We start from the raw sequence: 11,081 nt of genomic DNA on the forward strand, positions 1-11,081 counted from the left end.
CTAGCTGTTCTATTATTTGCCTTTACCCATATCCATGTGACTGATTATTTATACACTGCGTAAATATTTTGTTCAATTGTCAATCCCACAAAAATGCCACCATACTGATACTGAGGTATTTGGTCAAAAATATCGTGAAATTTGATTTTCTTCATCCAGCACTAACATTAGTTTTTTTTTTTTTTAAGTCATGTCTGACCCATAGAGATTAAGATTTACATTTTGATTAAAAAAAAACTAAGCAATCCACAAAAGCTCAGAGTAAAAGTCACATAAAAAAATGAAACTTGGCAATAATTCAGTTTCAAACTACGAAGTAGTTTAATTTCAGGGGGAATTTATTCAAAGTTGTGTATTTTAAAAGTTGTAATTTGTAAGTGAAACTTTGTTTTGCTCTGTAGCTTTCCAGTCAGGAGACTCTGGCTGCTCGATGGGCTCAGTACCTCTCACACCTGCAGTCAGGATCCTCGGAGCTTCAGCACATTTTCAGCTGCTTGAGATCCATTGACTTGACTAATGTACGTAGACAATGTTGTCACAGTTTGACATTTAACTCGTTGTGGCTTTTCTAAGGCTATTTTTTCAGACAGGATATGACTATGTCACAATGTCCTGTGGTGTTGTGCAAGTGCTCAGTGTGTCTTTCTGCACAGTCGTTTACACCTAGAATACACTAGGATGTGCACAAGCTGTCAGTATTTCCTGGATTAGTGGCCTTTGAGACATTTACTAGGTAAAGTACAAAAATGTGCTATTTTTATAGCACATTTAGTCAATTGTTGGCACAATTTTCTAGCTTCTGCTAAATACACTCTGTCATGCCAAGTTTGTCACATTATACAATCGATGACATAACATTATATTTCAACAATTTCAGTGTCTTGTTTTAAGGTCTTGTAGGAGTAGGAATCACCAGAGGCCTCGCAATATAATATCGTTACAATACTTATGTCACAATACAATATTATTGCAATTTTAAACATAATGCAATACTCTGCAATATATTCCAACTTCGAATTTTTCCTAATTTCTAATTATGTCCCCAAAAGGAGACTTTGTCATCATCTGTTTTATCTAAAGAGATACACATCTCTGTTTGTTCATCTCGCTTCAATCTTATTGCTGCAAAGTGGGATAACTGACCAACACATATATAATATCAGATCGATACTTGGCGTCTGTGTATTGATACAGTATTAACACGGAAAATATCGCAATACTATGCTGTATGGATTTTATCCCCCACCTCTTGTGTTTTCACTGATAAAGTTATTTTCTTATAAATTGTACATGAATCACCTTTCAGTTTCTGTGCTTTTACACAAACTGGAAGGTAGCAATTTGAATTCTTGTCCCAAGGTTGACCCGCTTCTCCTGCTCAAAGCTGCCCTCATTCTCCAGGCCTGTCAGCGCTGCCCTCTAGTGTTAGCCGGCTGCGTTCTCTTCAGAGGAAGGTCAGCTGACATTTTGACTTTTGACGTTTCCACTTGACACTGGGATAGCTTTTTGTGTAAATAACAGCTTTTGAAATCTGCCTTGTCTCCACAGAGTTGTAAGCACACAGATGTCTCCAGAGCTCACAATGAAGGTGATGGTTCATGAGAGTGAAACGTACACAAAGGTAGGAGAAGATGGTCAGACAAGATGCTGTCCTAAAGCTTTTCTCACCAAGGGCCCCCGGACAGTTGTGCATAAAACAATTAAAAGAGAAAACTAATCACTAGCCAAACAAGTCACAATTTTTCACAATATTTTAACTTACTTTCATTGAACAGATAGTCTAGCTAGCTGTCTGGATTTACCCTGCAGAGATCTGAGAAGCAGTAAACCATAGTCCTCATAAATTCACCGGAGTTTAAAATGCCAACTCAAAGAAAGCGGAAGGTAATGAATATCAGGCTGAAAAGAGGGACCTTCGGTGAAATTTCCGGCAGCACCGGAGCAATCCCTGAAGTGGAACGTCATGGACATAGACTAGTGGGATAGTAACCGGTAATTAATTAATTCAAGATTTATACTCAAGAGATCAGGGAGGAGCGGCCCTCATTTACAATGACCTGGAGTCAGTTATAATGACAAAGAAAGAATTATCAAAACAAGAACAAACCAAAAAACAGCACAGAAAAGGCAGCAGCACCATCATCAGAACATAGGACATTAAAACATTCCGATTGGGAAAAACAATTTGATAAACAAATCAGGACAACCAGGAAACAGCTAGCTCACCAGCTTCACTTAAGCTCGTTATTTGACATATTTGTTCACAAAAACAAGACTTTTTCGTTTCTTGGAGTCATGTGCTTGGCTATTTCTTTAGAGTTGATGCTAGGCGGGATGGAGCTACCTTTTGTACAGAACCATGCTAGCTGTTTCCCCCTGTTTGCAGTGTGTATGCTAGGTTTAGCTAACGGGCAGAATATTCACTGTGTGAGACATGAGAGTGGCATTGATCTCTTTTCCAGGGCTTTAAATTGACCCAAGCCAACTGGCCAAATTCAGTTCAAAATTACCTTTTGGCAGGATACATTGTAAAGTCACTAGCCAATTTGGCTAGTGATGAAGGAAGCAAAAAAGCTGCGTCTGTTTGAATCGGCAGGCTCCAGAAAACGAAGTCAGTGTTGCCAAATTGGTCTGTTTTCTGCTAAGAAAGTTGGGCGGTTTTGTATGTTTTGCTTAGAAACGTAATCTTTATCTGGCAACACTGCTTGTAGTACTAATCCTACATTTCCCATGAACCCATTGTGGTAAAGTGTGTTTCAACTGTTGGCTACGTTGCTAGCATGTGTGGTATTGGTTATGAGCTATGCTGAAACGGAAAAGATGAACGGAACGGCGCAAAACAAACCAAAGGAGCTGACATTAAAGAAAAGTTAGTCAGGAAAACCAGAAGAGCAAAAGAGGAAGGCTGCTGAGACAGGTGACAATGGAGATGAAAGAGGAGGGGGAAAAAAGTAAAATGTGGCTAGTGGAAAATCTGATTAGCTGGTAACTTTAAAAATCTACTAGCCATGTTGGCTGGTGATAAAAAAATAAATACAATAAAAAATGTTTAAAGCCCTGATCTTAGAGTCAATTAGAGTATACCTAAATGTTGAACTATTCCTTTAACAGTGTTTCCATGTTGGTTTAGGCCCCGAGTACCTTCAGCTCGTTTGGCGGTGCTGTCAGCTCCACTACTGTGTTCCTGACCATGTCTGAACTTCAGTACCTGCAATCTGCCCCCGTCGACAAAAGTTTCAGGTAGTGACACTGACTTTCAGTTCTGTTTACAGAACCTTACACAGATCTTCAAAACGGCGTGTTTGTGTAACATGTCTGTTTTCTACCCTCCAGTTCCCATCGTACTCCACACAAAAACACCCCCAAAAAGAAGACCCGCCTGTCAAGAACGTTATCTGACATTTCCTCCACTGAGTCAGAGCCGTCTGATACAGGTTCCTCCCAGTCTCCCCTGAAGGGGTCCTTCAGCCCTCACTTGTCAACAGCGTTTAGCCCAGATCTACTCAACCCCCAACCACAGCCGCTCCAGCCTTCTTTCCCAAATGGAAAACACTCGCCTGAAGCTGAAGCGGAAGCTCTGGAAGAGTCAAATTATTACAGTTTTCACAGCAACAAAGGTGGAGTCAGCCAGTTGCATAACAAAGGAGACAGCTCACTCTTTGAAGAAAACTCTTATCTAAACGGAGGCCGAGGAGATGGAGACGCAGCTTGTGGGGCAGTGTTTGACTTCAGAGGGGCTGAGGATACAGTCTTTACAACAGAGGCCAGCAGAGGTGGCTGTGAGAGAGTTCAGGGCCGCCAGGCAGAGATACCAGATCCTCCCCCTGGCTCTGGTGCTTCTGACAGCCCAGAGGAGTGTCCACTGGTTCCCATGACGCTGTACCTGCACCGGGTCAAGGGCTTGGTGCTGGCTCTGCTGGTGGAGCCGCACTTCTTGAATGATACAGCATCTATGGAGGAAGTGGTGAGAAACAACAGGAACCCTTCTCATAATTTCTCTAATATTGTTTCATTATAATATTGAAAAATTTGTAAGCATAAACCCACACCTTAGTGGAACAAAAAATAAGCTTTGTGACAAAGCTGATGTAATACATTCCTATGTCTACCACAAAAATCCATCTACATGGGTGCGCTACATTAACTTTTGACATGCAAACATATGCCGCTTCCTTTACGGTTTGTATCCAGTATCACAGCAGCCTGGCGTCACTTAACGGACTGGAGGCCCATCTGAGGACCATCTGTCCAAGGGCCCCGGATGCTCCAGGGCCCTACATCTTTGCCCACTTTGACTGCATTCAGAGCACGCTGACAAGTGAGGCTTCCAATGACTGATCTTCTCTCCTCATACACTCTCTGCATCTTGTTTTTGCATTTCTGGTACTTTCCCAGTTTTTACACGTGTCAAACTCAATGCCCGCAGGCCAAATCAGGCCCCACGCAAGTTTTGATCCTGCCCTGCATATCAATTTAGGTTCCGAATCAATTTTGGCCCATCTAGATGTGCGCCAAACCAAAAAGAAGGGGAACTGTTTTCAAACTGTAATTATGGGACACTCAAAGCAGAATTTGGCAAATTTTCCGAGTTTTAATATTCAAGCTGTGAAACAGGTTGTTGCTGTAAAAAATGTAATCATTGTTTTGCTTAATTTGCTAAACTCTATGATGGCTAAGGAACTTTTTTGCTGACTTCTTAAGCCTTAATGTCGACCAAACATTGAGTAAGAAAGCTACATGAGACATGGAAAAATAAAGTCAAAAATATTTGACTTTTGATTAAATAAAAGCATGTCCATAAACTATAGATATTGGCCCTTAATGATACTTAATATAATAATAACTTATTTTCCAGTGTGGCCCTTAATGAAGTTGACACTCCTGTGTGAGTTTCTTCTGCCCCCCACCCCATCTCTACTTAGGGACTGAAGGAAGGAGTGTGGGGGGGGGGGGGGGGGGGGGGGGTAGTAGTTTATATTTGTCTTTGCATGAGCTAACGGCTAATTAGTAAGACTGTGATCAGCATTCCTTTGTGCATCAGGCATGCATGTCCAGGTTAATGTGCCGTCGTGGTACTGAGTCTCTTGTTATTTGTGTGTCTCTGCAGCCAACCTGTCTGGTCGACCAGGGGGAGCCCCAGAGCGTCCTTTTGTGAGAGCCACATCACTTCTTCACTCGCATTTCTGTAACACTGAAACTCTGCAGGAGGCTATTATCAGGTCAGTACGGCAGTGACATGGTGAGGGAGTTTTTTTTTCTTCTGTGCCTTTAATGGCTCCTCAAGTAGAAGTCGGGGGTGGGGGGGGTTGGATCTGTCAGTTCACTGTGTCTATCATCCCATCCCACATCCCACCATTCCCTAAATGTTCTTCCTCTACTTGCATAGATCACACTCCCAGCAATTCCCCTTTACTGGAAAGATGTTCTTTTGTTTTATGTGTCTTTATTATGTCACTTTGTGTTTGCTTTTGTGGTGCATGTCATCATCCTACATGCTTGAAATGTAAATGCAACATTCTCACCGCAGGAGTGCTGGAGCTGCAGTGTATGGAAGCCGCAGCGTGGCCCAGGAAACTTACTTCCAGCAGCACGGGGGATCGCTGAGGAACTCTGGCATTCCCAACCACCAGGACAGTGCTTTCTTGTTGCCCAGCAAGGCCCGACACAGACTGCTTAAGCACGGGGTTAATCTGCTCTGACGGGACAGCGTCGTGTTCAACAGGAGCTCTGTTCTGTTTAGATATGAAAAGCTGCCCTGTGAGTAACCTAAAAACATATTGAGAATATGATTGAAAGCTTTCTGTTTAGTCGCTGCTGTGGTTTACTTGTTCCCACAGCAGCTTGTATGATCTCATGCTGTGCTATGAAACCTTATGGCACTCTCATTCATAGCAGAACTTAGCTTTTTTTCCATTATTATTTTTTATCAAAAGTTGAACAGAAAGGATGGTTGGTAAAAGTTATGTAGACTAAGTTTAGTTTACATTGAGGTTTTAGTCATAGTTTGTTATTGCTGAGCTTGTTTAAGGTCAGTTTGTCCCCATTTTAATTCTGTTTCTCAAACACATAACCTACATTACCACACATTAACCTCCTGTTCACACACTGAACACATTTTGCAACCTTACACTTTCCAAATATTTTTCATTCATTCATTTCCCCCAATGCAACAATTGTTATAATTGCTCTTACTTATTTATTCATTTAAAATGCAATTTAGACTAAAGCCTCATTACATCTTAATACTATTTAACTTAGTCTGTTTGTACAGAATCATGCCTTTACTTGCTGCACACACTGCAAAACATTGGTATATTTACAACATTTTGAATAGTTTACAAAAATTCTATTTATTTTAAATCAAATCTTTAATAGCATAACGTGTTATTTATCTATTTGGCTAATACATTTACAGTTTTTTTATTGAAAGTTTGATTTGTTCAAAAAAAAAAGTCTGTATTCTGAAGTTTGCTGAGAAGAGCTGTTGTGAATTATTAGTGGGAAATAAATGAATCCATGATCCTCTCAGTGCTGAGTCTTGTGAGCTACTTTTGTAAATGCTCGTTGAAAACCACAGGGGCTACACGGCCATGTTAGGGCCATCCGCGGCCTGCATGTGACCCTCTGATCTGGGCCCATTGTTTCCACCTCAGGCTTGATGCCTGGTTTCAAAACGGTTACAACTGGCCCGAACGAGGACGTGCGCAAGGCTATTTAAGAAAAAAAAGCTCATGAACTGACATGCTCATGAACTGTTATTATTCACGTTCTGTCCCGATGTGTGTGCGCTATATGTGTTGTAAATAAGATCGCTGTTGATGTTCCAGATATGGAGTCATTAGAGTCATTAGCTAAGTAGCTGAATTTGAATGGTTGGGTTCGGCGCTCTTCGGGGCGCCTCATTATGCAGGCGCGTTAAAAGAAGGCAGTGGGGGGCAAATGGGTGGTTAAGGGCTCGAACAAAAAGAGGGGCAGGGTCTGTGAGGAGGGGCAGGATTCAAATTCTAAGTGATGAGAGGCTCCCATTGTCAGTGGGTATATAGCAGGCAGACAGAGTGTTGGCACAACAGATTACTGTTATCCGTCAGTGAAGATCCAAAGGACAGGATTTAGAAATATCACTATGGCCTCCTCGCACTGCATTTGGATTGCTCTATTTCTTCTCATGGGAATGACAAGTGACACTGGAGTATTTGGTCGTGCAGTAGACAAGCTGGGTTTTCTGTCACAGTCGCCGAAAACTCCAGATGGCTCTTCCGAACCAACTTTACGCACGGGCGTGTTGAGACGGTGGAGGCGCGGGATCGCTGAGACGCACCAGGAGCGGTGCGCAGAGCTGGAGGCGCCTTGGCTGGAAAACACACAAGTTCCTGAGGATAATGCAACGCTATTGCAGCTCCGTGTTCGTCCCCTTTCCCCGGGAGCCTCCCAGGGCCTAGTTTTCCCAGGAAAATCGCTTTTCAGCTTTGTCCGACGGGTTTACCACTGCTGTCAAGAAGGAGTAAACTGCAGACGCGTTAAAGGAATTCAAGGGCGTTTGCGTGGAGGTAAGTTTTTCTTATGGTCTACTGGAGAACTGTTGTGTTGGTCTTGGGAGACATGGGGGTTTACAAAGAGAGGCCACAGTGGTGTGCTGCAGAGCTCAACCAGAAATGGTGAAGATCAAGTTTATTTTCCATGTGTATTGATTCCACTAAATGTAGCTCAATGCAACACGTACAAGTAGTTTTTGTAATCACGGGAGCTGGCGTCTCCACAAGTGCACTGTAGGCAGATAGGCAGTCAACCATCAAGAGGCCTGTGATGAAAAATCTGCATCAAAACACATCATTGTCATTACTTCCATTAAGGTTGGATATATTTCCTTACCATGAAACATGCTCATTAGCTTCGGAATCAAGATATCTACAGCAAAAAAAGGTGCATGGAATAGCAAAAATAAGCATTAAAAGTACTCACATTCGTCATCAAATTCACTTAATTTCCCTTGGCACATCCAGCTAACATTCAGATGGTAGGAAAGAATGTGCAACAGAAATAAAGCAGCCTTATGCAAACATATAGTGTTGAAAGGGTGACACTGTGCAGGTCAGGAATGTCATAAGCTGTAAAAGTGAAAGCTGAGGTGCTTAAAAAGCAGCATTGAGGACAGAATTGCTTGATTATTATTAATGCCGTTGTATAAAGGACAGAGTTATCTACATACAAATGAGTCTTAGCTGGCTTAACGTCCCCTCCAAGAAGTGTTGGGACATCCTGCTGACAGATTAACAAGGTATTAGAAGTGAAAACACCATCTCTGTGGTGGAGATCCTACTCGGATCCCTGGGATTTATTAAACTAGAAGCTGACATGAGCATATCTGCTGCTTTGTGACATAAAATGCTCCCTCCTAAATGGCTCTGTGACTCTGACAGACTCTTTCTTCTCCTCAGGCACAGTTGTAGAGTTCCTCCTCAGCAGGGATATTTTATCATTGGCAGTTATGAGAGCCGAGCTTCACCTCCACGTTTCCAACCCACAGCATCTGGATATCCATCCTGTGCTTTCATCTATGGCAAAGCGCGGCCTTCCTACCAGGTAAACACTCTACTCTCAATGTGATCTTTTTCCTTATTTCCTGTTTTACACAAATTCCTTATTTTAGCTTTAAAGCCTCCAAAGACAGCAATGGTTAGGACTGATGGGCCTCCGGGAGTGTCAGATTCTGGTTTAACGTACCCTGTCATCTCTTGCCTCCTGTAGGTACAGTGTGTGGTCACGGGGCAACACAGTGGAGCTGAGAGTGGATCTGCTGTTCCTTTTCCAGAGCCTGCAGGAGGCAACAGGTGGGGCCAGAGGGGGTCCCAGCTTGGTGAACATGCGGCGGGCGGTGTTCTCTTCCAGGGGGTCTCTACCAGAAAAAAAGCCAAGTTTTGGGACTCTGCAGGACACTGCTAGTGATGTGTGGGAGGACTGGGTTGCTCTGGAGCTGGGCTTGGTCCTGGGCTGCAGTCGGTCTGGTTCAGGGCTGTCCTGTGGGACGGGTGGTGTTCACCTCGCTCACACACCTTTCATGGCTCTGTACTACAGATGATGTCAAACTGAGATGGGACTCTGCATGGAACCCTTTCATCTGGTGAATCTATTTTCTCACTGAATAGACAAAGCTTATAAGGAAATGATGCACTTCAAGATCAAATCTATTAATTTATAAAAGTTATTTTGGGTAAAATATATATGTAAATAGTGAATATGATATACTGTTCGTTTATGGAGACATTCTTTGGTTATTAAAGCTCCACAATGGCTAAGCGCTGTTCTGGTTTTTGTAAATATTCTGGTCCCAACACCTTTTTTTTAATATATATATATATTTATATTTAAAGAAGTTGTAACAGTTGGTGGGAAAAGGTGGAACAAACATCACCTGGACAAACAAAGGGCCTGTACACGGGCTGTGACCCTGCTAAACTTAGCTGTGACTAGTCTATTTCCTGACAAATGAACTGTGGATTCACAGGCACAAAACAATTCAAATTTAACACATGACTAATGTTAAGTACAAAGCTACCTCACAAAGTATTCAACGGCAACACCAGAGGTGTTGGGAGGGGAAAAACAGCAGCACCACATTCTGACAAAATAGCACATTTATTAAAAAGAGACAGCATTTATCAGCATTTCGCATTTTGCAGATATATGCCACATCAGAGTAAGATCAGGGCTCTAGAAAACATTTCCCAGTCCACCTGCTGCTGCCTACAGCCCCCAGAAGAGCATTTATTCATCCAGCACATGTAAGTCTACACAGTAGGACTCATATTTAAGCGCACACTCACTGTTTCACACACTCCCACTGTGTGACCGGTGGCTGTCAGACCTGACTTAGGTGTGGTCTGCTGCCTGGACGATGGACACGTTGGCAGAAGTTTTGCTGTTTAAATTTGTCTCAGTTTAAATTCATCTCAAATGTTAAGTTGCTTTGAAAAATGAAAGGGGAAAATGAAGAAATAGCAACAAGCTGGAAAAGGTTTTCTCAAACAAATTTTACATTAATTACAGTGCATCTAAAATGAGAGACATTTCAAGAAGATTGGGCGTCATGGCAAGGGTGTAATTAGTGAGCACAACAAATCTGATGACGTGAGATGTTTTTGTCCCCTGGTTTGTTCACTGTTTTACCAGGTGAGGAAAAGAAAAGGATGAATGAAATGACAAACCTTTCGCATCACGTTAGGACACTGTTTGAGAATTTGGATGGAATGGCAGCAATTCTTTGGTTCGAATGTGAAAAAAGACAAAGCTGATCGTCATTCCACTGTAGTTCCTTCAATTGTGAGATGTATTGACAATAACAGATCCTTAACATTTGTTTTTAACTGGCTCTGCTCCTAGAAAAAGGTTTGAAGTTGACAGACTACAGATATAATAATTCTACAGATATAATAATTCTACGGCCAGTTGTCCATTACTCCGGAAACAGTTGTTTGTGTGGAATGAAAATCTATCCCAGAAAAGTGTGTTCTAACAGAGAAGAGAAAACAAGGCTAATTAGATATAAGCCAACAAAACAGCAGCCTCAAGGCTAGTGATGGTAAAGCACAATGTATTCAATAATTCAAGGCAACAAAAGACAAAACACACACAAAAAAAGGACATGATTTCAAAATACATCAGGCAGTGCAAAATGTCAAACCAATAAAATATTGAGTTTTTAAAACTCAAAACAAAAAACAGGTCCTGAGGAAAAATTTCAAACAAACATATCCAAGCGTATTATAAAATATCTCCAGAGCAGCCCCTCGGATTTAAATTATATAGAATAGAATGGAAGATCCATTATTTTCAGACATAATCTCATTTATTTGACTTTTGCGACAGTCAGTTCATCTGGCTGCCCGTTGTATTCTCTGTACCAACAGACCGTTCCTCCCCAGAAGAAAGGCCAGAGTCTTCCTCAAGAGAGAGAAAAAAAGAAAACCTAACACATCAGCTAAATAAAAAAGCTACACAAAAAGCAATGAGATCAAAATGGTTGTCATACGATTAAAGAAAGAAAAAAAGAGTCTGATATTTTGTATATATATATATATATATAT

The 11,081-nt window shown here is 41.7% G+C and overlaps 3 protein-coding genes across 3 annotated transcripts in view; 2 read left to right on the forward strand and 1 right to left on the reverse strand.

Annotated features, from left to right (window-relative positions):
• hps4 (HPS4 biogenesis of lysosomal organelles complex 3 subunit 2) overlaps positions 1–6,528 on the forward strand; it is an 8,337-nt gene extending 1,809 nt beyond the window's left edge. Inside the window, exons 5-12 of the mRNA XM_032516827.1 lie at positions 402–518; positions 1,360–1,454; positions 1,549–1,621; positions 3,131–3,240; positions 3,334–3,964; positions 4,192–4,318; positions 5,108–5,219; positions 5,528–6,528. Of these exons, the coding sequence (XP_032372718.1) occupies positions 402–518; positions 1,360–1,454; positions 1,549–1,621; positions 3,131–3,240; positions 3,334–3,964; positions 4,192–4,318; positions 5,108–5,219; positions 5,528–5,699 (1,437 nt within the window). The 3' untranslated portion in view covers positions 5,700–6,528. The remainder of the gene's footprint in view (positions 1–401; positions 519–1,359; positions 1,455–1,548; positions 1,622–3,130; positions 3,241–3,333; positions 3,965–4,191; positions 4,319–5,107; positions 5,220–5,527) is intronic.
• Positions 6,529–6,939: 411 nt separating this feature from the next.
• Positions 6,940–9,140, forward strand: si:ch211-170d8.2 (uncharacterized). Its single transcript, XM_032516838.1, has 3 exons — positions 6,940–7,547; positions 8,436–8,580; positions 8,746–9,140. The coding sequence occupies exons 1-3, from the start codon at positions 7,124–7,126 to the stop codon at positions 9,074–9,076; spliced, it is 900 nt and encodes a 299-aa protein (XP_032372729.1). The 5' UTR covers positions 6,940–7,123; the 3' UTR covers positions 9,077–9,140.
• A 910-nt stretch (positions 9,141–10,050) lies between these two features.
• mlec (malectin) overlaps positions 10,051–11,081 on the reverse strand; it is an 8,502-nt gene continuing 7,471 nt past the window's right edge. The window contains exon 6 of the mRNA XM_032516839.1: positions 10,051–11,081. This exon is cut by the window's right edge and continues 2,599 nt beyond it. The gene's annotated coding sequence lies outside the window, so the exon portion shown is untranslated.

This window comes from Etheostoma spectabile, chromosome 5, assembly GCF_008692095.1.
Source record: "Etheostoma spectabile isolate EspeVRDwgs_2016 chromosome 5, UIUC_Espe_1.0, whole genome shotgun sequence".
NCBI classification, from domain to species: Eukaryota; Metazoa; Chordata; class Actinopteri; order Perciformes; family Percidae; genus Etheostoma; species Etheostoma spectabile.

What these genes read in the sequence shown, in the direction of transcription:
- si:ch211-170d8.2 (XM_032516838.1), top strand. Translation starts at nt 7,124, where the DNA reads ATGGCCTCCTCGCACTGCATTTGGATTGCTCTATTTCTTCTCATGGGA. An exon ending in TCAAGGGCGTTTGCGTGGAG is followed by an intron (nt 7,548 to 8,435) that starts GTAAGTTTTTCT and finishes TCTTCTCCTCAG; the next exon opens with GCACAGTTGTAGAGTTCCTC. An exon ending in AAGCGCGGCCTTCCTACCAG is followed by an intron (nt 8,581 to 8,745) that starts GTAAACACTCTA and finishes TGCCTCCTGTAG; the next exon opens with GTACAGTGTGTGGTCACGGG.